We start from the raw sequence: 27,504 nt of genomic DNA, 5'->3' as shown, positions 1-27,504 counted from the left end.
TGGACTATGGAGAGGTAGTGGAAACTATAGGAGGTGGGACCTAATTGAAGGAATTTTATCTTTTGGTGTCTTATCCCCAGGCTCCTCTCCTCCCCTTCTCTGTCTCTCTGTCTCTGTCTGCTCCCTACACACACACACACACACACACACACACACACACTTCTTGGCTGCCATGAAGTAAGCAGCTTTCCTCCATGATATTCTGCCTCTCCTTAGGCCCAAAGCAAAGGAGCCAGCTGACCATGATCTGAAACCTCTGAATTGCGAGCCAAAGTAAATCTTCTCTCCTTTAAGTTGTTTTGCTCAGGTATTGTAGTCACCTTAACAAAAAAGTTGTTTAACACAACTAAGAACCATGCTCTGTTCTTACTCAAATATTTTACCTAAAGGTTTCATATATTCTCTTTTGTACATTGAAAACTGTTTTCCATTACTTGATGTGAGAAGTGCAGAAGTGGATACCATACCACTTGTATTTCAGAGTATCATCATTCTTTGATCAGACACTGCAGAAGTAAAGTAGGTAACAAAAAAACCCTAATTTCCAATGGCTTTTTCTTACATTATAAGGTCAACTCCTGTATTTGGTTGAAGCTTTGACTCACATGCCTTCTTATTCTAGGACTCAGGCAGAAGGTCCAGCCTCTGCTGAGAACATATTTTGTCTCTTAGTGTAGGGAAAGAATAGGCACCCTAGTGAGAAACAGCAATTACTTTTCTTTAAATTTCTTTTAGAAACTGGTGTTTATTTTCCATACCCTTATTTCCATTTTGCTTAAGTGTCTGAAGAAGAACAGCTCAAGTCCACTTGGTGGTGGTTCTTACCCACTTCATGTCCCAAACAGTAGGAGCTGTGGACTAGCTTGGTGCTCATGTCTTCAGCAGAGAACTGCTGAATAGGCACAAAGGGCACCTTGCATGCCTCCAGACCAGTCTGTGACTCAGGTTGGGCTTCAGTGAACTCAGGAGCCGAAGTTGTCCAGGTACCATGAAATTCCTCCTTAGCCACAGCTTTTCCAGCAGTGGCCTGCTCGCCCTTTTCGATCTCTTCAGGATTTCTGTACAAGTACAGATCAGGCATGACCTCCCATGGGTGTTCATTGAGGATGTTGTCACATGTGAGCAGAAATTCTTGGGCCAGCATCCACCACATCAGACCACAGAGTCAGCACCCTTGTTATTGTGCAGAATGGCAATGTCCACAAAATATGGAGGAGAATCTGTCCATTCAGAGCAATGGTAGGCAGGTTGACATAAGATGTTCTGTGAGAAGCTGGGGGTAGGCCCTGGAATCAGTAACTATCAGAATAGGTGGATTCCACAAGGCTGTCTGGATCTGATTAGTGCAGTCCCAGGAGTGAAGCACCAATAGGAGTTGCAATGGCAAACTCAGCACAGCCAGCGGGCCATTATTCCTGGAGGATATGACACTGATGGCAGCAGGTTTTCAATAGCAACAATGGCATAAACTGCCAGTAAAATCTTCTCCCAGGTCTTCTTCAGACTTATGAAGTATATGCCATTGATTTTCTTTTTTAGAATATATACACTTCCATCTGGAAATGCAAGGAATTTGAGGATATCCTCCTCTTTCATTTGCAGGATGTCAAGGGCTCCAGACATTGTGACAGTGTCCCTTTAAGTTATAATGGGAATCAAGAGCAGTGCCACCAGAGGGACCTCTTCCTGGGTAGCACAAAAAGACCAGCAATCATTCTTAAAGCTTCTACTCAGAATGATCCTACTGTCACCTCCACTTACATTTCAGTGGCTAAAGCAAGGTTTGAGATTATAATAAGACATTTGTTTAAAAGAGGGAAGGTAAAACCTATCATTAAGTCAGCCAAGCCTGAAAATGCCAAAAAGGGCAGTGCTGCAAGCCACATAGCAGTGGGTAGAGATGCCAGTTCCTCAAGAAAGCAAATATTTGGAAACAGTTTTTTAATGTATCAATGGCATTTAGTAGTCTTACCACTTATTTGTGTAAATAAAAATTCAGGTTTTTCCTTTTCTTCTTCAAGAGTTGTATTTTCTAACTATAGTTAACAGTGGGCAAGAATGTTTTCTCTGATATAAGGAGGTTGATTCATAGTGGGGTAGGGAGGGAGAGCATGGGAGGAATAGATGAATTCTAGATAGGGAAGAGGGGTGAGAGGGAAATGGAGGGGGCAAGGGATTAACAAGGATGGTGGAATGTGATGGACATCATTATACAAAGTACACGTATGAAGACGTAAACTGGGTGTCAACATACTTTATATACAAACAGAGATACGAAAAATTGTGGTATATATGTGTATTAAGAATTGTAATGCTGGGCTGGGGATGTGGCTCAAGCAGTAGCGCGCTTGCCTGGCATGCGTGCGGCCCGGGTTCAATCCTCAGCACCACATACAAACAAAGATGTTGTATCTGCCAAAAACTAAAAATAAATAAATAAATAAATATTAAAATTCTTTCTCTTTAAAAAAAAAGATCTTCTTCAGTTTCTTTCTTAAAAAAAAGAATTATAATGCAAAAAAAACAACAAAGTACATGTATAAAGACATAAATTGGCGTGAACATACTTTATATACAGAGATATGAAAAATTGTGCCCTATATGTGTATTAAGAATTGTAATGCTTTCCACGGCTGTCATGTATTAAAAAAAAAAAAATAGTGGGCAACATAGTACAATCCCCAGTACCCCCCACCAAAAAAAAAAAAAATCCTCCTCTGATCAAAGAATGAAGCAAAAGAAATCATATTGTAGAGGGAAGTTCTTCTTAGAATAAACCATATCAGGATGCCAAGGGCCTCTGCTTTGCTGCTTCTTTATGTGTGTGTGTGTGTGTGTGTGTGTGTCTGTATTTGAAGGAGGATACTGGGGATTGAATCCAGGGGTGCTCTACCACTAAGCTATATCCCCAGTCCTTTTTATTTTTTATTTTAAGTTGCTTAGGACCTCACAAAATTGCTGAGGCTGGCCTTGAGCTTGCAATCCTCCTGCATCAGCCTCCCAAATTGCTAGGATTACAGGTGTGTACCACCATGACCAGCTGCTTTGCTTCTTACAACTCTTCATTTTGTCAGCTTCCCCAGGAGTGGTGTCCCAAACATGTAGTAGGAATTTATAGCAGACTTGCTGGTAAACCAGAATAAGTTTGAATCAAACCTAGAACTATCAAGGGAATTCAAACATTCATCATATCCATTCAGAGTACCATTTTCCCCGAAATGTATTAGGGAATTTTTTTTCATGTTTCTTGAACGTGGTCACATATTATCTTACTTAAAACAATTTGGTGAGATTTAGGAGACACATCAGTCTAACCAGCAGTACAAGGCATGCTAGAATTTAAGTCAGAATACCTGTGCTTCATTTCTGGATCTACAGTTAATTATTGGCTATGTGATTTTTTTTAGAAATTATTTAACTTTTTGAGTTAGTTTTCCCATTTGTAGGAATGGAGGATACTAATTTATTCTTTGTAGGATAGTTTTGAGGATTCAATGAGATGCTATAGATACTGGTACCCTGCTTGGTATCTGTTAAGTATTCAATAAATCTTAGGTGAACCTGAACTCTGTAGGAAATTACTTTCAGAAAGCTATTATCTCCAGGAAGGTTTAAAAAACTGATTCATATTAAGATGTTATAGAAAATAAGATCTATGGCTACAAAATTGAACGCCAAGTCTTCTGTAAGTATTTACTACAAGGGTTTTTTTCTTTAAAACCCAAATCATCAGGGATCTTCATTGTTGGAATTAGTGGATGCCAACTGCATGAAATTCCAAAGTATTTACTTAACCCAGAGTAAACCCTGCTCTGAGGAGAAGTAGATGCCAGGAAGAGATTTAACCATTAGGCAACTCCCATACACTGGGTGTACCTGAAATGTACCTGCAGCAGGCACTTCAGTCCTCATCTTCGTTGACTGCATTCTTGAAAGGTGTATGGAAACTGAGCATTACTCTTGGTGATTGTCTACTCCTGAAGTAGGTGTAATCCGCCCCAATCCTCTATTATGAACTGTTGCTTCAACCCAACTCCACTGCCTGTTGTAGAATTTGAAGCTGGAATGGGAGGATGGGATGGTGCAGAAACTGCTTAGGAAGATAGTGGTCACAGCTGCGACATTATTTGCATGTCTAAGGGTGACCACGCCCTTGAGATGACCAGACTTATGACCCTTTAGGGCCTCAGCTTCTATTTGTTTTGTTTACTTTTCCATCAGTCTTTCATGACAAGTTTAAAGAATTGATGTCAATTGTGTCCTTGCATTAGTTACCAAGGACACAACAGAAGCCCTGCCATGAAAGGTCAAAGTGAAAAGGGAATCTATTACCAAAAAAGCCTCTAGGTGCGGTTTCTAGCTTCCAGAGGGTCGAGAGTTGGTACTTCCACGAATGGAAAGCATTGTCTCACACTGGACTAGGCCTGGGTATCCACAGCGGTTTCCAACGCTCTGACCCATTGTAAAGACCAGGGTCTAAGCAGAGCCTCGCCCTTCTCGCTTGAACTACAATTCCCAGGATGCTCCGCGAACCAGGAGTGCGCACGCGTGTCGCTGGCGGAGGGGAACCAGCCGCACCGACAGCGCGGTCGAGTTGGGGGAGCAGTGGGCGGGTGGGTCCGGCAACTCCCTCGGAGTCAAGCGCAGGCCGACTGGCGGCTGCAGAGAATCCAACAGCGGCGTGCGAAGGCAGTTCCCGCGGGTCCGTGAAGGAGGTTGACAGCTCCAGCGGACGCCTGTCAGGTAAGCCTAGCCCGGTGCTTTCCAGGAAGTCCGTCTGCGGGCGCGGCAGGGAGTCGCACCGGCCATGGTGGCTGAAGAAGGAAAGTTTGTGTTTTCCAGTCGCCGGTCTCCAGTTTCCTTCCCTACGTACCCCTTTCTGGGAGCAGAGGGACGCTGGGGGCTGCTTCGAACCAACTGACCGCTGTAGGGTGGTGGGGTGCGCTGGGCGTCGCCCGCGGGTTGAGGCGCGCGAAGCCCGAGTAGCTGATGAATCACTCCGGGCTCGGCCTCCTCCGGTTGGGGACCTGCCCCTTCTCCCGCGGAGCCGTCGCTGGCCACTCGGTGACGCTCTTGAGCCCCACGGTGCTTCCCCCCCACCCCTCTCCATCCGGGCGAGACTTGGGGACTAGAAATTTAAAGGATTTTCTCTCCAAGACTCCTTCAAAGACTTCTGCTTGTTGAAAATAGGAGGAAAAACAAAAATCAGACAGACTTGGGGCACACCCTTTTGTGATTGAAATCTGGCTCGTCTTGCATTCATAGTTTTGATCTGTTCTGTCTTAGAATAAATTCTTGGCTCTTGTGCAGCACAGCTGGGTCCGGCTGTGAAGTTCGTGTGCTGGTTTGTTTTGAGGACGTGACTGAAACGTTATATTTTTGCTTACAGAAGTTGGTGTATTTCTTCCGCAAGCCTGCATTCTGATTACAAACAGAAATGGGAAACAGCCGCAATGTCTTTTTTTCCTCCTAATTTCTTTCCTTTTTTTTTTTTTAATGTTTAGTTAAAAATAGCGTTTCAACTTGCTCTTGTCTTTTCTTAAAATCAAAAACCATGCAGTAAAACTTATCCCAGGAAGTCACATTTAAAGAGGAAATAAACCTGTGGAGATTTAAATTACTTATGTGCAGTCTCCTTTGGATTGTAACGTTTTCGTGCAGCTCGTGTTTCTTATTCTGAGAACCCTTCAGATTAAGTTTTTGGCAGATTAAATTGATTAATGAATTGGCCTATCAGAAATTTATATTAGTCTTGGAAAAAGTTTTGCTCGGGCTCACTTTTGTTAGTTTCTTCTTTCTAATCCTACTAACCTAGCCCTGCCAATACAAGCATACTGGAGATTGAATCCAGGGGCACTCTACTACTAAGTTACATACCCAGCCTTTTTTTAGTTCTATTTTGAGACTGGGTCTCACCAAATTGCCCAGGTTGATTTTGAACTTGATATCCTCCAACCTCAGCCTTCCCAGTCTCTTATGGGCTTGTGCCACCTAGTTGGGAGCCTAAGCACCTTTTACCCTGTCACTTCTTTAAGAGCCCACAGTCATTAAAATAATTAGAATCCCCTAACAGTCCTTTCAGAGGAACAAAAAAGGAATTAAAATGTGAGTTCCTGTACATTCTGGCTTTTTTGTTGTTGTTGTTAATATTTATTTTTTAGTTGTAGTTTGACACAATACTTTTATTTTATTTATTTATTTTTATGTGGTGCTGAGTATTGAACCCAGGGCCTGGGTGCTAGGCAAGCGCTCTACTGTTGAGCCACAACCCCAAGCCCTTCTTGTAGCTTTCTTGCTTTAGCACTCCTCAGGATTTCTAGCTTGTTCTTCTTTATTTATTTATTTATTTATTTTGGTACTAGGGTTTGAACCCAGGGTGCTCAACCACTGAGCTAACATCCTCACTCCACCCCCCTTTTTTTTTAAAAAAAAATTATTTTGACAAAGGGTCTGGCCAAATTGTTTAAAATTTTAAATTGTGGAGGCTGATTTTGGACTTATGATCCTCCCACCTCAGTCTCCCAGTCTGCTGGGATTACAGGCCTGCCCCACCACATCCAGCTTGTTCATCTTTAAAATGAGTTTGATGGCCCATATGACCCCACAGTTATCCCCAGGTTTTTGTTTTTGTTTTATTATTATTTTTTAACCAAGAATTTAACCCACGAGCGCTTTACCATTGAGCTACATTCCCAGCCCTTTTTGTTTTTTACCTTGAGACAGGTCCTCACTAAGTTACTTAGGGCCTCACCAAATATTAGAGGATGACTTCAAACTTGCCATCATCCTGTCTTAGCCTCCTGAGCTGCTGAGGTTACAGGCATGCACCACCAAGTCCAGCCCATCCCAGCCTTTTTAGATTTTTTAAAAAATCATTTATTTTATTAATTCAGGAAACATTGGCCACATATATCATTCCAAGCCCTGTACTAGGCATGACAGAACAAAATTGAGTCTTGAGGATGCTATTAACCTACTGTTCATTTTCTTTAATCTTTGTGGTAGACTAATAGGCCTATTACTCTGTAATTGATAACTTCACCTGAAGTTAAATACATATAGATCAAATTACAATTATTGTTTCGCTCTAAGCAAAGGTTTTTGGAGGGGCTGAGGATGTAACTCAGTTATACAACACTTGTCTAGCATATATGAGGCCTTGGGTTTGATTTCAGAAATGCTAAAAAAAAAAAAAAAAGATTCTTTCCACCTCTCATCTTTGGCCCACTTAAATAAAACACAGATTGATTAAGAGAAAGGATCTTAATGGTATAGGGAGGTGTTTTCAAACTTGAGAATGCATACATCATCCAGGATCATGTACTATTAAAGTGGGACCCTAGAATCTGTGTGTTTGATAGGTGATGCTGCTAAAGACCACACTTTGAATAATTAGAATGTTGAGATAATTTTAAAGATATTTTAAGGTGTTTATAATGATAATTTAAAGACTGGTGCTGATAATTATGATATTAGAAACATTCATGACTTTTCCAACTCAGTTTTTAAAAATTATTCACTCTGATATAGACAGTTGCCAGTGTAAAGTTTTGTTCTTCATTTTTTGTCCTTTTTCCTCCTCTTGCCCCACTTGCCTTCTTTCTGTATCGTCAGCTTTTTCCCCCTCTCCTTGTCTTGCACCCTCAGTTGTTTTCACTCATATTAACTCAGTAATTCACCAGTTCATCAAATGTGTTTTACCCCAATCTGTCAGACACTGTCTTTAGGTCCTTGGTGAGTGTGTGTGTGTGTGTGTGTGTGTGTGTGTGTGTGTAATATGAATACATATATATTCATATTATATCACATATATAATATGATTCCTGTCTGGGTTCTTATTTTCTTTGGGGTTAGGCATGTGTGCTTGTTCATAGTCCAAAGCACTTGTAGGAGTTATTCCTAGGAAGTACAAAAGTATGGTAGGTGTTCATTCAGGAGAGATCTTTTCCAGTTGTGTGGGTGGGGAACAAATGAAGTCAGTCTTTTCCGTTTAGTAATTGTCTCTCTATTCCTTCAGGCTACCTTCTCTATATACTGTTAGTGTACATGACATATCTACACAGAGTACAGTATAATTTTGTATATTTAATTTGAAACCTGAAATGAGCTGGATACATTAAAATCAATTAGATCTGAGCAAATTATAGGGAAGGTGAGAGGAAGTTGGGATAAAAATATATCTGGCAGAAACCAGTAAAGGAAGGGGACAGCTTCAATAAGCCAGGAGAGAAAAGGATTTTTAATAGGTTTCCCATGTCAGGTTGATGTACATGGCTATTGTTATTTAGGCTGTGTTATCATTATCTTTTAAAAATTAAATTAGCTGGCAAGTATTCTTTGTGGTTCAGTGGCTCTTAAAGTATAATATGCATGTATTATCTTGATTAGATTAGTTGAGGGCATTATTCTGTAGGTTGTAATAATGGCTAAAGCACTGTCACTGTTATTGATCTTCCATGCTGACATTTGATTTATGTGTCTTTTCAGTTTTCTGTCAGATCTTTTAAATTTACAAGTAAAAAAATCATATTGCAAGGAAAATGATACAGAAAACAGAAAATTCCACTGAACTTATAATGGTCCATTAGGTACATGTTAAAATTGTAAAGAATCAAGTCCAATTTGCTATTTATGAAAAATTAAATATATAAATATACACCCTTTTTAAAAAAATTTTTTTTAGTTGTTGATAGATCTTTATTTTACTTAATATGTGGTGCTGAGAATCAAACCCAGTGTCTCACACATGCCAGGCAAGTGGGCTACCCCTGAGCCTCAGCCCCAGCCCTAAACATCTGCCTCTGTACTCTATTAATAGTTTTTATAGGAATGAAGGAATAGAGTTGTGAATAATTCAAAGTGGCAAATAATTGAAAGTGCCTGTGTGGTATTCTAGAATTTCATTTGAAACAAAATTTTAACCTATATCTTAAAGTAGAGTACTACTCTGTATTTTTAGTTTTTTCAAATTTATATATATATTTCCTTTCATGTGCCAAGCCTCAAACCCAGAGCCAGTTAAGTGCCTTATCATTTTGCCATATCTCAGTCCATAATTTGTAGTAGTTATTGAGATATAATTAACACAGTTTATGTGGAAAGCAGTTTGGAGATGCCTCAGAAATCTTGGAGTGGATCCACCATTTGACCCAGCTATCCCACTCCTTGGTTTATACCCAAAGGACTTAAAAGCAGCATACTATAGTGATGCAGCCACATCAATGTTTACAGCAAACTCAATTCACAATAGCTAAACTATGGAAACAACCTAGGTGCTCTTCAACAGATGAATGAATAAAGAAAATGTGATACATATACACAATGGAATATTAGCCTTAAAGAAGAATGAAATTATGGCATTTGCAGGTAAATGGATAGAACTAGAGAATATCATGCTAAGTGAAATAAGCCAACCCCAAAAAAACAAAAGCCGAATATTTTCTCTGATAATTGGATGCTGATCCATAGTGGGGAAGGAGTGGCAGGGATAGGGAAGAATAAAGGAACTTTGGTTTGAGTAGAAGGGAATAAGGGGTGGGGCTGTGGGGGTGAGAAGGATGCTAGAATGAGATAGACATTATTACCCTATATACAGGTATATGCTGCTACACCCATCTTGACCCTCCCTTCTCTAAAGCAACTACTTTCTGACTATGAATTTCAGATACCGTAGATTTTTTTTGTCTAGTCACAGACTTCACATAAGTGGAATCATACAGTATGTGTTTTTTTTAATAAACATTATTTTTTTATCACTTTGTTTTTAATGTGGTACTGAGGATCAAACCCAGTGCCTCATACATGTTAGGCAAGTGCTCTACCACTGAGCCAGTATGTGCTTTTAATGATGGTTTCTTGTAACATTTTTTTGAGATTTTTCTGTGTTGTTGTATGATTTGTCCTTTTTAATTGCTGAATAGTTTTCCACTGTAGGATTATGCCCCAATTATATATTTCCTCATCTTCCTCTTCTCCTTCCTCTTCCTCCTCCTATCTTTTTTTGTGGTGCTATGGAGATTGAATCCAGGGATACTTTATCATTGAGTTATATCCCCACCCCCTTTTTAATTTTTGTTTTAAGACAGGTTCTTGTTAAATTGTGTAGGCTGGCCTTGAACTTGCAATTTTCCTGCCTCAACCCTCAGAGTCTTTGGAATTACAGGTTACAGCCTCTGTTCCTGACTTACATTTTCTTCTTGATCAATATTTGGTTATTTCCAGGTTTGAGCTATAACAGATAAGACTTTCATAAGTCTTTTGTGGACATATATTTTCATTTCTGTAGAAAAATACCTAGGAGTGAAATTACTGAGTTACTGGGATATGTCTGTTTAACTTTAGTTAAAAAAAAAAAAATGTTGGGGCAGGGAATATAGCTCAGTTGTAGAGCATTTGCTTAGCATTCTTGAGACCCTGATAAGAGGTCCATTTTAGGGTAGCCAGCAGTTTCATTTTTTAAAATACAAACCATTTTTTCATTCAAATTTTTTTTCTTTCCTTGTCTTTTTTTTTTGAGACAGGGTCTTGCTTTGTCACCCAGGCTGACCTCCCAACTCCTAGACTCAAGTGATCTCAGCCTCCAGAGTATCCATGGCTACCAGCGCATGCCAGCCTTTTCATTCAGTGAAGTTAGTGGATGTAGAGTTGTACATCATTGTGGTTTTAATTTACATTTTCCTGATAATTAATGATGTAATTTATATTTTAGCTTTGCTTATGTTGTCAATTTCCTTCTTATTTTTTAATGACGAAGATGGACACAATGCCTTTATTTATTTTATCATTATTACTTTTTAATGTGGTGCTGAGGATCAAACCCAGTGCCTCATACATTGCCAGGCAAGCACCCTACCACTGAGCTACAACCCCAGCCCCTTGTTGCCAATTTCTTAAGAAAAAGCCTTGGATTCTAAAAATACTTTTTTTTTTTTTTTTTTGGTACTGAGGATTGAACTCAGGGGCACTCAACCACTGAGCCATATCCCCGGCCCTATTGTATTTTATTTAGAGACAGGGTCTTACTGAGTTGCTTAGCACCTTGCAGTTTCTAAGATTGGCTTTGAATTTGCAATCCTCCTGCCTCAGCCTCCTAAGCTGCTGGGATTACAGGCATGCACCACTGCACCTGGCTCCTAAAAATACTTTTGTGTACCTCTTCCCGATTACGACTAAACTGAGATAAATTCAGGACTAGTTGCCATATATTTTCTGCTGTAAGAATGCTAGTGTGTGTTTTGTTGTATTGTATTTTATATTATTGTGCCTTTGTGTGCATGTGTGCGCACGCGTGTGTGTGTGTGTGTGTGTGTGTGTGTGTGTGTGTGTGTGTGTGTGTGGTACTCATACATGTTAGGGAAGTGCTCTACCACTAAGCTATACCCCATTTCTTAAATTTTTTGAGATAAATTTCTAAGGCTGGACTCAAAACTTGCTGTCTCAGCTACCTGAGGACTGGGACTACAGAGATGAGCCATTGTTACTGGCTTCCACTGCATTTTTTTTTTACCTTTACAGTTCAATTTACTATATAGAAATCATTTGGGTTTTATATTTTCAGTTAAATTTTGAACTGAGATTACAATATTATATAAAAAGATTTTACATTAATTCAGTTGTTAGCATACCAAATTGAAATACATAGGTTCAAATCCACTACATTTTATTTTATTTTTTTGATACTGGGGATTGAGCCCGGGGTCTTGTGAATGCTAGGCAAGTGCTCTATCACTGAACTATATCCCCAGCTGTTTTTATTTTTTATTTTGAGATAGGGTCTCACTAAGTTGTTGAGGCTGCCTTCCAACTTGTTGTCGTCCTGCCTCAGAGTAGCTGGATCCCAAGCATGTTCCACTGTGCCCATCTTAAATAGTGCATTTTATTTTTTTAATTAATTTTTTAATATATGACAGCAGAATGCATTACAATACATATAGAGCACAATTTTTTATATCTCTGGTATATCACTGAGCCAAACACTGAGCCCGTGCAATTTTTTTAAATGTGCAAATAATATGAAATGGCAGTTAACATACAAAGAAATACACATCAAAAAACTGCTGAGCCAGGCACAGTGGCACAGGCCTGTAATCCCAGGGGCGAAAAAAAAAAGAATGCTAGTGTGAATTTTAATTCTAAATGGCTTGACTGTGGGTTGAGTTAATGGAGACCTTCTCATTTATCAGCTTTTGTACCTTGCCTTACAGGCAGATTTGGGGAAGGAAGAAAGATTCAAGCCCAGAGAAACATCACTTAGAACTCTAAATAGAGCATACTATAAAGAGCTCAATATTTTTTTATTTATTGCCTTGGTTGGAATAGAGGTAAATATATATAACCCATGTGTTCTAGTTTTTATCTTTCTATTTTATTGTCCATTCCAATCCTTGTGACAATAAATTCCTGAATATGTCTTTGTTTAGTTTCTAAGGAAACAGGCTTATTCATTTTTTTCTTCTAAGTTTTATTTCCTGATGACACAATAAAATAACATTATTTTTAGAAAATGTCACCCCAACCACATTAATTTAGCCCACTAAATCCCAAGTTTTCAATTCTTTAAATATTTCAACGAAACTGACACAGGTACATTAAAATAGGTTGGAAATCAAAATATAGAATTTATATATTAATATAGTATGATTATATTGTATGTTATATAATTATATACTATATTTAGATTTTTATAGGTATCCCACATTTGGGATGTTGGGGAAAAAAATGAATTAACTATTTTCATTTGTCCTCATTCCCTATCAGACCTTATTCACTCACTCACATATTTTTATAAGATTGTAATCATAGTGTACATGTTATGTTTTGTTCAGAGATTGACTTGTAACTAGTGAATGTTATCTCCTTTCTGTGGATCACTTTTGTTAGTAAAGACAAAGAAGATTAGATCTTGAGAAAAGATAACAGAATTACCATAGTGCACAGCTGTAATCCCAGTGCCTGGGGAAGCTGAGGCAGAGGATCACAGGTTCAAAGCCAGCCTCAGCAATTTAGCAAGTGCCTCAGCAATTTAGCAAGTCCCTAAGCAACTTAGTGAGACCCTGTCTCAGAAAAAAAAAAAAAAAATTTTTTTTAAAGGCTGGTGATGTGGCTTTGTGGTAAGCACCCAATGCCTTCAATTTCCAATTAAAAACAAAACAAAACAGAAAATAGCTAAGATTATCAAACACAAGGCTCCCTTCTAGGAAAATAGAGGACAACTTTTGTTTCCTTATTCATTTTTATTCTCAAAATGTAACAACTTTATTGAAATATAATTCTTATACATACAATTCATCTATTTAGAGTATGTGATTCAATGGATTTTAGTACACTCACAGAGTTGTATACTATCTATTTATTTATTTATTGTACTGGGGATTGAACCCAGAGGTGCCTAACCACTGAGCCACATCTCTATCTCTTTTTACTTTTTATTTTGAGACAGGGTCTTGCTGAGTTACTTAGGGCCTCACTAAGTTGCTGAAGCTGGCCTTGAACTTGCTATCCTCCTTTCTCAGCTTCCTGAGTCCCTGGGATTACAGGTATGCACCACTGTGCCCTCTGCACCATCCATTTTAGAATCTCTTTATTACACCATAAAGAAACCCTTTCTTTCAATGAAGGGAAGGGAATAGGAAAGACAGTAGAATGAGTCAGACATAACTTTTCTATGTTCACATGTGGATACACCCAGTGAAACTCCACATCATGTACAACCACAAGAATGGGATCCTAATTAGAATATGTATGCATAATATGTCAAAATACACTCTACTGTCATGTATATCTAAAAATAACAAATAAAAAATATGTAAAGAAGAAACCCCAATGAATAATATACTGTCTCTATGAATTTGCCTAAACTGGACAGTTCGTTTAAAATGGAATCATATGTTTTCTTTTGTGACTGGCTGCTTTCGCTCTTGAATTCTAAATATATATGGTATTATTAAAATACTGTCAAGATTCCTCCACAGATGTGCACCCTCTTTGACTTTAAAGATATACACTCTCATAAGTATGTATTGTCAAATACCTACACCCACTCACTAGTAGCAGTTGTCATCATGATAAATATGTATTATTTGATATGTATATAGACTTGTAGGTAAGCTTTTTGTAGCTTCTTAACCTATTTTATAGCAAATTCCTTTGAGCAGAAGTTATTACTAATAATATTACTAATAATACACCCTGGGGATTTCCTTACGGAAAATTATAACCAACAAAATATTTTGGTTTCCTGGGTGTGGTGCTATAAATTTAATGAATAATTGTTAAGGAACATTGCCTCTATATGTATACTAGCCCCTCAAATGTGTGTATCATGTCAGGCTTATATTCAGAATGGCAAGATTTGATGAGACACCCGGATTTATTTTCAACAGTGGTGGGCTCTTATTAATTCACACTAGTTTTTGGTTTTTGTTTTGTTCTTTGTTTATTTTGGTGTGTGTATTTTCTGTATGCAAAAAACAAACCAAGAGCCTCAGTCATGTTAGACAAGCACTTTACCACTGAAATATATTCCCAGCCTCCAAATTGGTATTCTTTTTTTTTAATATTTATTTTTTAGTTGTAGGTGGACACACAGTATCTTTATTTCATTTTTATGTGGTGCTGAGGATCGAACCCAGTGCCTCAGGTGTGCTAGGCAAGCACTCTACCACTGAGCCACAACTCCAGCCCCAAATTGGTATTCTTTTTTTTTTTTTGTTTTTGAGAGAGAGAGGAGAGAAAGAATTTTAATATTTATTTTTAAGTTTTCGGCAGACAGACACAACATCTTTGTTTGTACGTGGTGCATGCCAGGCGAGCGCGCTACCGCTTGAACCACATCCCCAGCCCCAAAATTGGTATTCTTAACTGGTCTCCCAGTCTGCCCACCTGCCTTGTTTTGTTTTCCTCTTTTTTTTTTTTTTTTGATACTAGGGCACTTGACCAGCTGAGCTACATCTCCAGCCCTATTTTGTATTTTATTTAGAGACAGGATCTCACTGAGTTGCTTAGTGCCTCGATTTTGCTGAGACTGGCCTTGAACTCACTTAACCTCCCAAGCCACTGGGATTACAAGTGTGTGCCAAAGTCACCCCATTCCCCCAGTTTTTGTTTTTATTGTTTTCCTGTGATTATTGGAGAAAATCCCAGAACCATTTATGGAAATGACTGACTGAGACAGAGCTGTGTGGTTTCACCTTTGAAAGGCCTTTTCTGCAACTCCTCGTCAAGGATCTTACCTCTGAAGACGTGGGTGGACATCCTAAGTGAGTTTGTGAATGTAGAATGTATTTGTGCTCTTTTCCAGAGACTAGCTCTTGCCACTGCATTCCATCCGTTAGCTTTCCCTCCTGCCTCAGAGGAAACCACCACCCCCAGCTTCTTCCTCTTATTCCCTCTCCCCCTTCTTCCTCCTCCTCCTCTTCCAACCTTAGTTCTAGTTTGCTCCTTTGAGTAAGAGACCAGGGAAGCCTCTTCAAAGAAATGTTATTTGAACTGGTCCCTGACAAATAAAAAAAGATTAGAATATGAGAAAGGAGGCAAAAGGATATTTAAAGTGTAATGAACAGTGTGGTCTAAGGATTGGAGACAATAAAGTATGGGGGTGTACTGATTTTTGGCTCTAAAATAGGGTGTATAAAGATCACTCCTTTTCCTTTACTACTTCTTCCCCTGGCTCCCCTTCCAACACCTGCCCACTTTTGCCTGTGCTTTGATCTCTTTGCTTAGTGTGTATTTCTTCCCCATCCCACCCCCAAATAGCTAAATCTTTCTCTGACCACCCACAGTGATCTCTGATCTCTGAATTTATGTTGCTCTAACTGCCAGTCCTTTGGCAGCTAATTATATATTGCCTTGATTTTTTAAAAAAATAACTGTATATGCATGTCTCATTTTTCCCAAGTAGAGTGTATTAGTCAAGGAACACAAACCCACTTCAGCTAGCTTGCTCTAGTGTTAGAGTTGGGAGTTGTGGTGGATTATGTGTGTTAAGGCCACTGAGCTCCCTGAAGTGAACTTCAGCTGAAACACAGAATAGGCACTTGGAAAACCTCATCCTCCCTCTGTCTGTGACCTGCATAGATTCTTTTTTTTTTTTTTTTTTTAAGAAAGAGAGAGAGAGAATTTTAATATTTATTTTTTATTTTTTGGCAGACACAACATCTTTGTATGTGGTGCTAAGGATCGAATCCGGGCCGCACGCAAGCCAGGCGAGCGCGATACTGCTTGAGCCACATCCCCAGCCCATGCATAGATTCTTTTTGACTCTTTTCTGTGCCTCTACTCCATTCCAGGATGTTAATTTTGATTTTTAAAAATAGTGTACATTACAGGCCTGGGATTGTGGCTCAGCGGTAGCACACTTGCCTGGCATGTGTGAGGCTCTGAGTTCAGTTCTCAGCACCACATATAAATAAATGAAATAAATGTCTATCAACAACTAAAAAATTTTAAAAATCTATCTTTAAAAAAATAGTGTACAGTACAGTATAATTTGTTTTGATTACTGTGTTTTTTGGAGCCCTTTTAAATCTTGTGCCCAAGGCTAGTTAGTGCCTATACTATCCCCCTCTTTCCCTCCTACCCAGTGCAGCCCCTTTCTCTCCACTGCAGACTGACATTTTCTACATTCTCATGGCTTACACTTCCCTCTCTGGCTTCAGTGTAAATGTGACTTTGGCTTGTTATTGTGCTACCTTCAGATTTTTTAAAAATTATTTGAATATATATTTTTAGTTGTTGATGGACCTTTATTTTATTCATTTATTATATGTAGTGCTGAGACTCTGAGACTCAAACCCAGTGCCTCACATGTTAGGCAAATGCTTTTCCACTGAGCCACAACCCCATTTCCTGCCTTCAGATTTGATGATACGTGATCTCTCAATTTAGATCTTGTGTCCTAGCTTTCCAGATTCATAGATTAGATTTGATCTGTCTTGCTTGGATTTGGGATGACTGCTGTACCAAACACCTATGAGAGATGGGGTGTTGTTAAAGGCTTGCTGAGGCTGTGTACTTTACAAGGGCTGGGGTAAGTTTGGATTTAATTATCCCAAAACTTGCTTACTCTGATACAAAGGTGAGAAGGAAGTGACCAGATGCCTTTTTTGAATCTGTCCCGTACCTAGGAGATTTATAACTGAAAACTAGATGTGTCTCACTGGGTGCAGTGGCACCAGCCTATAATTCCTGAAACTCAGGAGGACAAGGCAGGAGGATTGGAGGCTTGAGGCCAGCCTCAACAAAAGTAACAAGACTCTGACTGACTTAGCAAGACTGTTTCCAAATAAAAAATAAAGCATGGCTATAATTCCAGTGGCTCTGGAGGCTGAGGCAGGAGGATTATGAGTTCAAAGCCAGCCGCAGCAATTTATTAAGGCCCTAAGCAACTCAGCAAGACCGTCTCTAAATAAAAATATTTTTAAAAAAGGGCTGGGGATGTGGCTCAGTGGTTAAGTGCCCCTGGTTCAGTCCTCAGTACCATAAAAATAAAAAGGGCTAGTGATGTGGCTCAATGGCAAAGCACCCCTAGGTTCAATCCCTAGTACCAAAAAAAAGGTGTCTCATATATTGCTAAAACTGCCTGACATTTGACCATTAGGATTAACTTTTAGGCATAGCAGGTTATTTAAGTTGAATTTAATTTAAAACAAATTAATAAAATTTGTTTTATTATTTGGAATGTTTTTTTAAGTTTATAGAAAATTATAGGAAATTTCTACCAAACTTTTTTTTTTTCCCCCTGTTCTGTGGATTAAAACCAGTGAACCTAGGGGTACTTTGCCAGTGAGCTATATCCATTACCCTTTTAAAAAATGTTTTATTTTAGGGGCTGGGGATATAGCTCAGTTGGTAGAGTGCTTGCCTTGCATGTACAAGGCCCTGGGTTCAATCTCCAGCAACACACACACACACACACACACACACACACACACAAATTTATTTTGAGACAATGTCTTGCTAAGTTGCCCAGACTTGCCTTAAACTTGGAATCCTTTTATCTCGGCCTACTGATTAGCTGGGGAGTAGCTATGATTACAGGTATGTGCTGTGGTGCCTGGCACAAATTAACTATTTTTATTTATTTGGGGAGTAGAATTGAACTCAGGCACTTTACCATTGCTACATGCCCTATCTCCTGCCTTTTTTCCCCAGAGCCTCACATATGTTAGGTAAGGGCCCTGTCCCTGCACTATATCCCCAGTCCTCCAGCCCTTTTTTAAATTTTTTATTTTTTTATTTTAAGACAAGTTCTCGCTGAATTGCTAAGGGTCTTGCTAAATTGTGGAGGCTGGCCTCTAACTTGTGATTCTCCTGCCTTAGTCGCTTGAATCAGTGGATTTACAGGCATACGCTACCATGCCTGGCTCAAATTAACTTTTTTTAACATTTGTTTTTGAAATTGCCCAGTTCTGGAACAATAGAGAGGTAGAACGTTGATAAATAAAGGGGTAATAATACTTTTTTACTGATTCTAACCTCAGCCCAATTAAAATACAGTAAAACCAGACATATTCCTGTCATTGACTGTAAAGCATACTGAGCCCTCTCTTATGATTGTATATTAATGTTTATCATGTTACAGGCACCAAAAAAAAATACATATACAACACAAAAATCAAACTATATACAATTACTGAAATTTGAGACCATACAGGTAGTGGGGATAGTTTCTGGAAAAGGAGAAGTGGGAGAGAGTGGAGGTGGAAAAAAAATGAATATTTAAAACTGATGATAGCTGAAGAAAGCAGAATTGATGACAAAGTCTCAGAAATCACTGCTATTGGCGAAGAAGCTTGGTTAATTGTCCCCAGAGTATAAGGTCTCCTTTGGCATAGGTTCTTTAAAAAGAAGCTAAAGAACATTTTTCCCTTAATAGCAAATGAAGGAAATCAACAAAGCCACATAGAAGTAAAAACAATTTAATGCAGGGAAGGAGAGGAGATTGCAGAGGGCTAATTGTAAGATCCCAAAAGAGCAGTCAGACTATTTCTAAAATTAACATTTATGACACCAATTGCAAATTATTTTTAATGACAGAATAAAACTGGCTACATCTTAATTACCTTAGGAAAACATTTCTTTCATTTACTTGAGTCTTTCAGATTTAAAAAGTGACCATGTACCTACCAAGGTACCAGGACTTGGACACGCTAGGCAAGTACTCTACCACTGAACCACACCCCAGCCTAAAAAATGTCTGCCCTCCCCCCCCAGTACTAGGGATTAAACCCAGGGCACTCTACTACTGAGCTACATCCTCAACCTTTTTTATTATGAGACAGGGTCTCACTGAGTTGCCCAGACTGGCCTCAAACTTGTGATCCTCCTGCTTCAGTCTCCTGAGTAGCTAGGATTATGGGCATGTCCCATTGCACCTGGCATTAAAATTGTTTAACTGACACATAAAAATTATACATATTCATGGGGTGCCAATAATGGTTCAATACATAATGTTTAAATCAGGTTAAGCATTTATTTCTTTGTTTATTATGTCTTTTAAAATATTTTGTTTTAGTTATAGTTGGACACAATACCCCCCCTTTTTTTTTTTATGTGCTGTGGAGGATCAAACCCAGTGCCCCGCATATGCTAGGAGCCACAACCCCAGCCCCATGTTTATTATGTTTTTATGGTGAAAACTTTCAAAGTTGTTCTAGCTTTTTGCAATGTACAGTATCTTGTTATCTGTAGTTACCCTACATGCCATAGCACAACAAAACTTCTTGTTCCTAGTTGTAACTTAGTACCCTTTAATCAGTCTTTCCCCATTCCCCCATATGTGCATTTTCAAAGGCTTTATTTCAGGGCTTTTTTATCATTTATAATGAACTCCCCTATGTTCTATGTTAATATAATGAGAAATTTTCACTTTTATGCCAGAGGTTTTGTGCCTTCTGTCTTGAAACTTCTAATAAAAACTCCACGTTGTAAACTGTTAATGTGTCTTCACATGCAAATATTCCAGCTTAAGTCACTGAATTGCTTTTTTATAAAAACAGTATTATCAAGGCACAAATTATATCCCATAAAATTCATCCATGTCTTAGTACATGGATGTACAATTGAATGATACCAAATTACCTTTCTTAGCAAAAACTCTTCAATGCTGTCTTTGGTCTAGGAGAGGACTGTTATCTTGGTCTTTTTCCTTTTTTGTTCCCAAGATCACTTATGGTAAGTTGTGTGGGTGTTGCTCCTTGATGCCATGTGGTTACTTTCTAGTTCTCCTTGTCTGTTGATTTTTGTTTTAGCTATTCATTGTGGATAGAATATATAGTACCTCACCAAGCATGAAATTCTCTACAGTTGGGAACCCAGGGTCAAGGTGGTAGGGAATGCCATTTCTTGAAGAATTGTCTTCTTTTTTGTTCTACTGTTGACAGGGCGCTCACTTATTCTCTCTTCTTAGATAGTCAGTGCATACTTTTATCCCACCTGATAAAGAATTATACTATAATTCCAGTCTTTGAGTGGTACTATATTCCCTAACCTCCTCCATGAGGCATCAAGACACATTATACGGGCTGGGGATGTGGCTCAAGCAGTAGCGCGCTCACCTGGCATGCGTGTGGCCCGGGTTCGATCCTCAGCATCACATACAAACAAAGATGTTGTGTCCACTGAAAACTAAAGAAAATAAATATTTTTAAAAAATTCTCTCTCTCTCTCTCAAAAAACAAGACACATTATGCAAATTATAGGCTTGTCCCTCTTCAAATACCTGTTATATTATAACTGCTTCTCCCTGTTAATCTGAAAATAATTTGTGATAACAAAGCTTGGTATGTCCTCAGATTTCTGGAATTGGTTAGAGTAGTACCATTATTATCTCTAAAAATGTCATGAGTACGCCGTGTCTCTGAAGATGTATATGAAATGCCTTCACCATGTAGGAGTGAAGCATTGTCTGTCAGGGAGAGTACATTCATACCAGCTGGTATACCAGACGCATGAATCAGTGGCAAGTAATGAGGCCAACTAGTACACCCTGAGCATCCTTGATTTTCAAAGAAAAGATATGGTGGGGTGGGAGAAGCTAGGAGAGACTGAATAGAACAGACTTGAGCTATCTTTAAATTGTGCTGTCTATCTAAAGGGTTTGAATAGAATGGAGAAATGACATTTGGGGTAGGTAGAGAGGATTGTTGAAGAGAAGTGTACACCACTTCTCATGAGAATAAGTGAAGCAGCCAGTGACGGTAAACTGAGGAAGTCGGCCTGAGGAGAGCAGAGGATTCCTGGTGATTCTTAGTAACAATAGGGAGTTTTTATCAAATTCACCCAAAAAACCTAACAAGAAAATTTTCTAAGGAATGAAATGTTTAAAGAGGTGACTATAAGCAAGATGCACTAGAGTAAAAAAACAGGAGTGCAGAGTCATACAAGCAAGGAATTTTGTTTGGAGCTTGGGAAAGAGAGGGCTTGATAAAACAGTGTTTCTATTTCCTGTTTTTATGAGGTTCCAGAAATTTCTCTAGTCCTGAAAGCTTTCCTGGGAAGGGGTAGGGGATAGAGACACAGGGCTTTTGAAGTCCTGCTGTTTCTCTTGACATTTACTTAGGGAACAGGTCTTGAGGAAAACAAGCAAGAACAAAAACATACCCTAAAACTGTTTCAGAGTTTCAGTTAAGTAGAGCCTTTGGTCAAAAGCTGTGGAATCTGGGAGAATATATAATTTGGTATCTCGAAATGATTTTTTTGTTATTGATTTCATAGATTGTTAGTTTTTTAACATATTAATGTCCTACTTTTTGTTTTTTTACATGTTTTCTCTAGTGCTAAGTATTGAAACCAGGGCCTCATGCGTGCTAAGCACACACTCTAACACTGAGCTACATCCCAGCCCCAGAAATTCTTTTAATTGGATTGTTTGATGGTTAATGGTTCTTGTTGTGTTCTTTCCATCAAAGCACTTTTTGCCACTACCAGGTTGTGGTATGCATAATTCAAAAGTCAGAACCAGTATTTGTTCTTGTTTTTTGATAGTCAACATCAAAATGCAACAGATTATTGAATCATCCTTTAAGTGAAAAAATAATAAATGAAAATGGTTCAAAATTCATAAGGTACCACTGGAAATGTAGCATTCTATGTTCTCAGATATCCTGTTTCTAATCTTGTAGGTCCTTCCAGAGTTAAGACCCTTATTTTTAAAACTTCCAGAGTTAAGACCCTTATTTTTAACTCTAATAGTTAACAAAAGACCTTACAGGTCTTTTGTTAACCATTAGAGTTTCATACCTACAGAAAAGTAGGCTAAATTTGAGGAATTAATATGAATGAATAATGGAGTGGGGATTTCTCCAAAACTCCTTAAAATGTCACCAGAAATTAAAAGTCTTTATGAGACTTATTTCCCAAAGGTCCCTTTTTCTGAATTCCAAATCCATTTTCTTAATCTATTTTTCTTCTTCTGGAGTCTTTTTTTTTTTTCTCCTACTATCTTTAGTACTATCCTCTTGAAAGACTTGGTTATAAAATGTAGTCAAAATACAGACAGTAGTTAGATACTTTTAAATTTACTTTAATAAGAGAAAATGAAATAGCCAGACATGATGGCACATACCTGTAATCCCAACAATTTGGAAGGCTAAGGCAGGAGGATCATAAGTTCAAGCCCAGCCTCAACAACTTGGCAAAACTCTGTCTCAAAATGAAAAATTAAGAGAGCTCAGGATGTAGCTCAGTGGTAAAGTGTCCCTGGGTTTAATCTCCAGTGTCAAAAGAGAGAGGGGGGTGGAATGAAATCACCAAGGCAGAAATGAATGTGCTAACTTTAGAATTATCACTGTATTAATAAAATTTATACTCAATCTTGTGCTAAAACTCCTTTTTACATTCATTTCTATGTTTTACTTATTTATTTTTCATTCCTACAGTGTATTATGTGCTGAGAATTTGTTTTCCTAAATTTTAAATTTTATTATGGGATTAGTGAGAAAATAGGAAACAAGCTATAGAAATTTGCTTTGTGTGGTCAGTTTTCTGTATTACACTGACTTTTTTTTTTTTCTCTACTACTTAATGGCATTGGCCCATTTTCACTTCTTTCTTTTTTTTTTTTTAAGTTGTAGATGAACAAACACCTTTATTTTATTTAGTTTTATTTGGAGATGAGAATCAAACCCAGTACCTCACGCATATTAGGCTAGTGCTCAGCCACTGAGCTACAACCCCAGCCCCTCTTTCTTTTTTTTAAATCTGTGTAGTTCTGGTTGTTTTTCAAATCACTTTACTGAATTTTTTTTTTCTTTTTGAGTATCTAGCATGATTCAGCTTTCATATATTTTTTTCTATTTATATGTTATTCATGTTGGCAATGATGAGAGTAAGTCAGTTATTTTGTGTTAAATGGTGTTTCCTTTGGAGCCAGAAGATACCCAAGTCTGTAGAACCCAGGGACAGAGTGAATTGGTTTCATCCCTTTGCCAATTTTCATCTGTTGGTAAGTAACTGCGTTAAGGATTGAGGCAGAACCTGTGCTCAGTGATGAAAAGGCTGTTTGATTTGCAGCGTTTGTTGTGGGCATAGAACATTTGGTTCTTAAAACCCGTTCCACATTTTTCTGTTCTTTATCTAGCTCAGGAACCTGAGAGCAGTGAACCTGCTTAGAGTCACAGAGCACTTTTAAGTACATAGATCTGCTGATCCCTAGCTCCATGCTAGAAACTAAGTGGTAGGCTTTCTCTCCCAAAGAATTTTGCTTTTCCCTGGGTTTTTTTTTTTTTTTAACTCTTTTGATGGTAATTAAATTCTGTTAGGTACTTAGGCTTGTTATAGATTTTAGAGAAGGGCTCTGGAGTATTCAGCAAATAGTTAAAAAGATAGAGGGTTTTTCTTATAACAAAGATAGGAAGTTTGAGTTTACATAGTGTAGTTAAAATTGAAAAAATAAAAAAAAATCTCTTTTTAAGACTGAAGATTTTCCCATTAAAATTTTAAATGTATTGTCTTATCCCTGTTAGGATCCATCTAGACCCACCCTTCCCCCCAAAAAGGAAAAAAATAGGATTTTATTAGAAGAGAAATGATTGGTTTAAAAAACCAAATCTTATCTGGAAAGATGAAACACTAGTAGAATCACATAAAATAAGTGATACTTTAAGAACTTTTTAGTTTAGATTTTTTAATATTTATTTTTTTGATTAGACACAATACCTTTATTTTGTTTATTTATTTATTTATTTTTAATATTTATTTTTTTTAGTTCTTGGCGGACACAACATCTTTGTTTGTATGTGGTGCTGAGGATCAAACCCGGGCCGCACGCATGCCAGGCAAGCGCTCTACCGCTTGAGCCACATCCCCAGCCCCTCATTTATTTATTTATTTTTATGTGGTGTTGAGGATCAAACCCAGGGCCTTGCGCATGCTAGGTGAGCACTCTACCTCTGAGCCACAACCCCAGCCCAAGATTTTTACTACTGTACAGTGTTGACATTTTGGCCAAGTGCATCCATTATTTTATGGTTAACATAAATAACAATAGTAGCTATGTACTGTGTGTTCACTGTATTTATTGTATAATCATTTTGGGAAGTCTTTTTATAAAAACAACCTTTCTGATACTTTCCATATCATATGGGTTTATTTTGGTAGTTTAGATGAGTTTGAGTAATCCCATAAAACACTTTCTCCCCATGGTTTTATGAAGACTTTACCTTATTAAAATGTCCAGAATGCTGGAACAGCTTTCATTCAAAATATTTTTTCTGAAGCCTTTTAAACTGTTGTTTTTGTTTTTTTGTGGGATGGTACTTGCAGTTGAACTGGGGGGGGGGGGTGCTTTACCACTGAGCCACATCCTCAGCTCTTTTGATTTTTATTTTGAGACACAGTCTTGCTAAATTGCTTAGGGTCTCATTAAGTTGCTGAGGCCTTGAACTCAGAATCCTCCTGCTTTAGCCTCCTGAGTCTGGGATTACAGGTATCCTTCACTGCACCCAGCACCTTTTTAACTCTTCATCATTGAGTCTACTGGTATCACTAGCAACCTAACAACACTTATGTACATGTTTATCTAGATACATTTCATTGAATAATGTTCTCCCAGCACAGTTTTTTTCATTTGGGGGAATATATTTATGTAAACACATTTTTGGTTGAAGAATGATTGTGACACAATTGTTATCATATGGCATTACTAGAAAACAGGATCTGCATACCTATTTTTGGATATAAAAATGGAGTAGAGAGAGAGAAGAAGCATCCCTGTAATGGCTACTTTTCAGCCCACCTCTCAGGCTGTGTTCTTAGGATGGAGAATGGCAGGAGAAGCAGGTTTATTTTTGCTGTTTGCCCAATTTTGTTGGTAACCATTGTTGTAAATTCAGAGACAACAGCAGTATATGAAAAGAAAATGTAAAAATGTTAAGTTTGTACTTACATTGAACTTATATCTACAATTGAGTTTTACAATCTCTGTACCATGTTTGTGCCATATCTTTGAGCTTTATAATCTCTTAAATTCTAGTTCCAGAAGCATCTGTAAACGAATGAGAGAAAACGACTTGTTTTATTCAATTTTCTTCAATTCTTTTTCTTTCATTCCTATGGTTTCTTTCCCCATGTCTTACCAGTCCTATACCCACCCCCAAGACAGTACATTAAATGAGATAGGCACTAAATAAATACATAAAAGTAGAGATTGATTTAAAGATGGAAAAAATCAATGAAGTACAAAAAGGAAAGTTTAAGAATTCTGAGAATCCATACCAAAATGAAACAAAAAATCAGATTTGAAGCCCAAGAAATTCAGAAGGGATAAAACTAAGGAAAGATAATTACTTTTTGTTCACAGCATAAGATTCATCTGGCTTTCAGTACGATTTCTTTTAGACCCAGCCTTTGTTTATTTTAGGATTTTGTGTATAGTTCAGTGCTCACTAACTTGGTGGATTAAGAAAATTCTTGCAAGAGGAAGAATGAGTCACAGCAATACTTCCTTTTGGGAGAGAGAAAGGAAACCCTAAGATTAATCTCTCCTTTATACATTTGGAATGGATTCTATGTTTTGATTGATGGCTGAGCACTGATAAGTTTTCCTGCAAGCTACCTCCTCCCTCCCTCTCTTTTTTTCTTCTTTTTGGTCCACCAGTCATGCTGACCAGCTGAGATAAAGAGCTCTGTAACTTCATTACCCTGAAGACTTGTTCATATGATGTCATTTCTTTTTTAAGATATTTTGAGTTCACAGCAAACTTTTAAAGAAGCTTCATCATTTCCTGGTCTATTAAAGAAACAACAACAACAAAAAAAGGCTGAAAATATTTGGTGCTGAGAAACTGGGTATGCTCAGGGTGTGACTGTTTTGGCATTCATCTTTGGTATGCACCACAGGGTGGCTTCCTCTCTCTGACCTTGGCTTTATCTCTGATGCTACAGCTCTACCAAGAAAAAAAAAGAGAGGCGATGGGATAGGAGTCAGAGCTGGCTTGAGCTTTGAGCCAGAAAAGAAAGTGGGTTACTCGCATGGGAACCAAAGACTCTCTCAGTAGGGTCTCACTGAAAGATAGTTTCTGAAGTGGCGTGAGCAACCTGTTAAATATTTTCTTAATAGTCACAGAAATGATTTGACTGCTTTCTTCCTTAAGATTGCCATCCATATCCTGCTCTAATTAAATTCCTTTTTGTTCTGGCCTAACAAGTTTTTTTGCCATTAGACTTCAGACTTAATTTTCTTTCCTTTGGCTTTTGGGATCTACAGATCTCATTTAAAAAAAAAAAAAACTGAAGATGGCAGTCAGGTACAGTGATGCATGCCTGCAATCATGACATGGAGGCTGCATCAGGAGGATCATATCTTCCTAGCCAGTCTCAGCAATTTACAAGATCCTTAGCAACTTAGAAATATTCTGTCTCAAAAAATCAAAAGTAAATAAATAAGATGAGCATGGTAGCACACATCTGTTATCCCAGTGCCTCTGGAGGCTGAGGCAGGAAGATCACAAGGTCAAAGCCAGTCTCAGCAACTTACTGAGGCCATAAACAACTTAGAGAGACCCTGTCTTGAAATTAAAAAAAAAAAAAAAAAAATCTGGGGATGTGGCTCAGTTCAGTCCCCATACCAAAAATAAACAAACAAAATAAAGGCAAGGCTACTCTGAGTTGGTTAGTTTCTGTATAGCTTTTATGCATAATAATCAGCCACCATTTTTACAAGCTTCTGTGTGCAAAGCAACTATATCAGATGTGCCTACATCTGGGTGTACCATTGCATCTCAAAAATACCATCTCAAAAGCACTGTCTTTTAGGTTTTATTGTACATAAATTGTTAGATATAGCATCTAGTTTATTTTTTATGTATTTATATAAAAAATTTTACCTACTATAAAAGTAATATAATACAAACAGCTAAAATAAAATGAGTTTCCTTTTTCAGAAGGTAAATACTATATGAACAGTGACACTGAATGTGGTATGAATGTTTGTGTTTCTTCCCCCAAATTCATTGTTGAAAACATAATCACCAATGTGATGGTATTAAGGAAGTGGGGCCTATAGAA

At 38.0% G+C, this 27,504-nt stretch overlaps 2 protein-coding genes and 1 pseudogene across 3 annotated transcripts in view; 1 reads left to right on the top strand and 2 right to left on the bottom strand.

The window, feature by feature from the left end:
* Positions 1-725: 725 nt before the first annotated feature.
* LOC101962901 (small ribosomal subunit protein uS2B pseudogene) lies at positions 726-2,497 on the bottom strand (annotated as a pseudogene).
* Positions 2,498-4,603: 2,106 nt separating this feature from the next.
* Positions 4,604-27,504, top strand: part of Tmod3 (tropomodulin 3) — a 76,327-nt gene continuing 53,426 nt past the window's right edge. The window contains exon 1 of the mRNA XM_005316579.5: positions 4,604-4,743. The gene's annotated coding sequence lies outside the window, so the exon portion shown is untranslated. The remainder of the gene's footprint in view (positions 4,744-27,504) is intronic.
* The window catches only part of LOC110598200 (RNA polymerase-associated protein LEO1), an 86,096-nt gene continuing 77,078 nt past the window's right edge, over positions 18,487-27,504 (bottom strand). Inside the window, exons 9-10 of one of the 2 annotated variants that reach the window (XR_013438781.1) lie at positions 25,385-25,483; positions 18,487-20,625 (exon numbers count right to left, since the gene is read on the bottom strand). Coding sequence is in view for 1 of the 2 variants with exons in the window: in XM_078049616.1 (XP_077905742.1) it covers positions 25,451-25,483 (33 nt within the window). In the remaining variant the exon portion in view is untranslated. Of the gene's footprint in view, positions 20,626-24,751; positions 25,484-27,504 lie in introns of those variants that run through there. The other variant, XM_078049616.1, reaches the window with a different exon arrangement.

Source organism: Ictidomys tridecemlineatus, chromosome 5 (genome assembly GCF_052094955.1).
Source record: "Ictidomys tridecemlineatus isolate mIctTri1 chromosome 5, mIctTri1.hap1, whole genome shotgun sequence".
Classification (NCBI taxonomy): Eukaryota; Metazoa; Chordata; class Mammalia; order Rodentia; family Sciuridae; genus Ictidomys; species Ictidomys tridecemlineatus.
The sequence above is the reverse complement of the archived record's forward strand: the minus strand, read 5'-3'. Positions and strand labels throughout refer to the sequence as shown.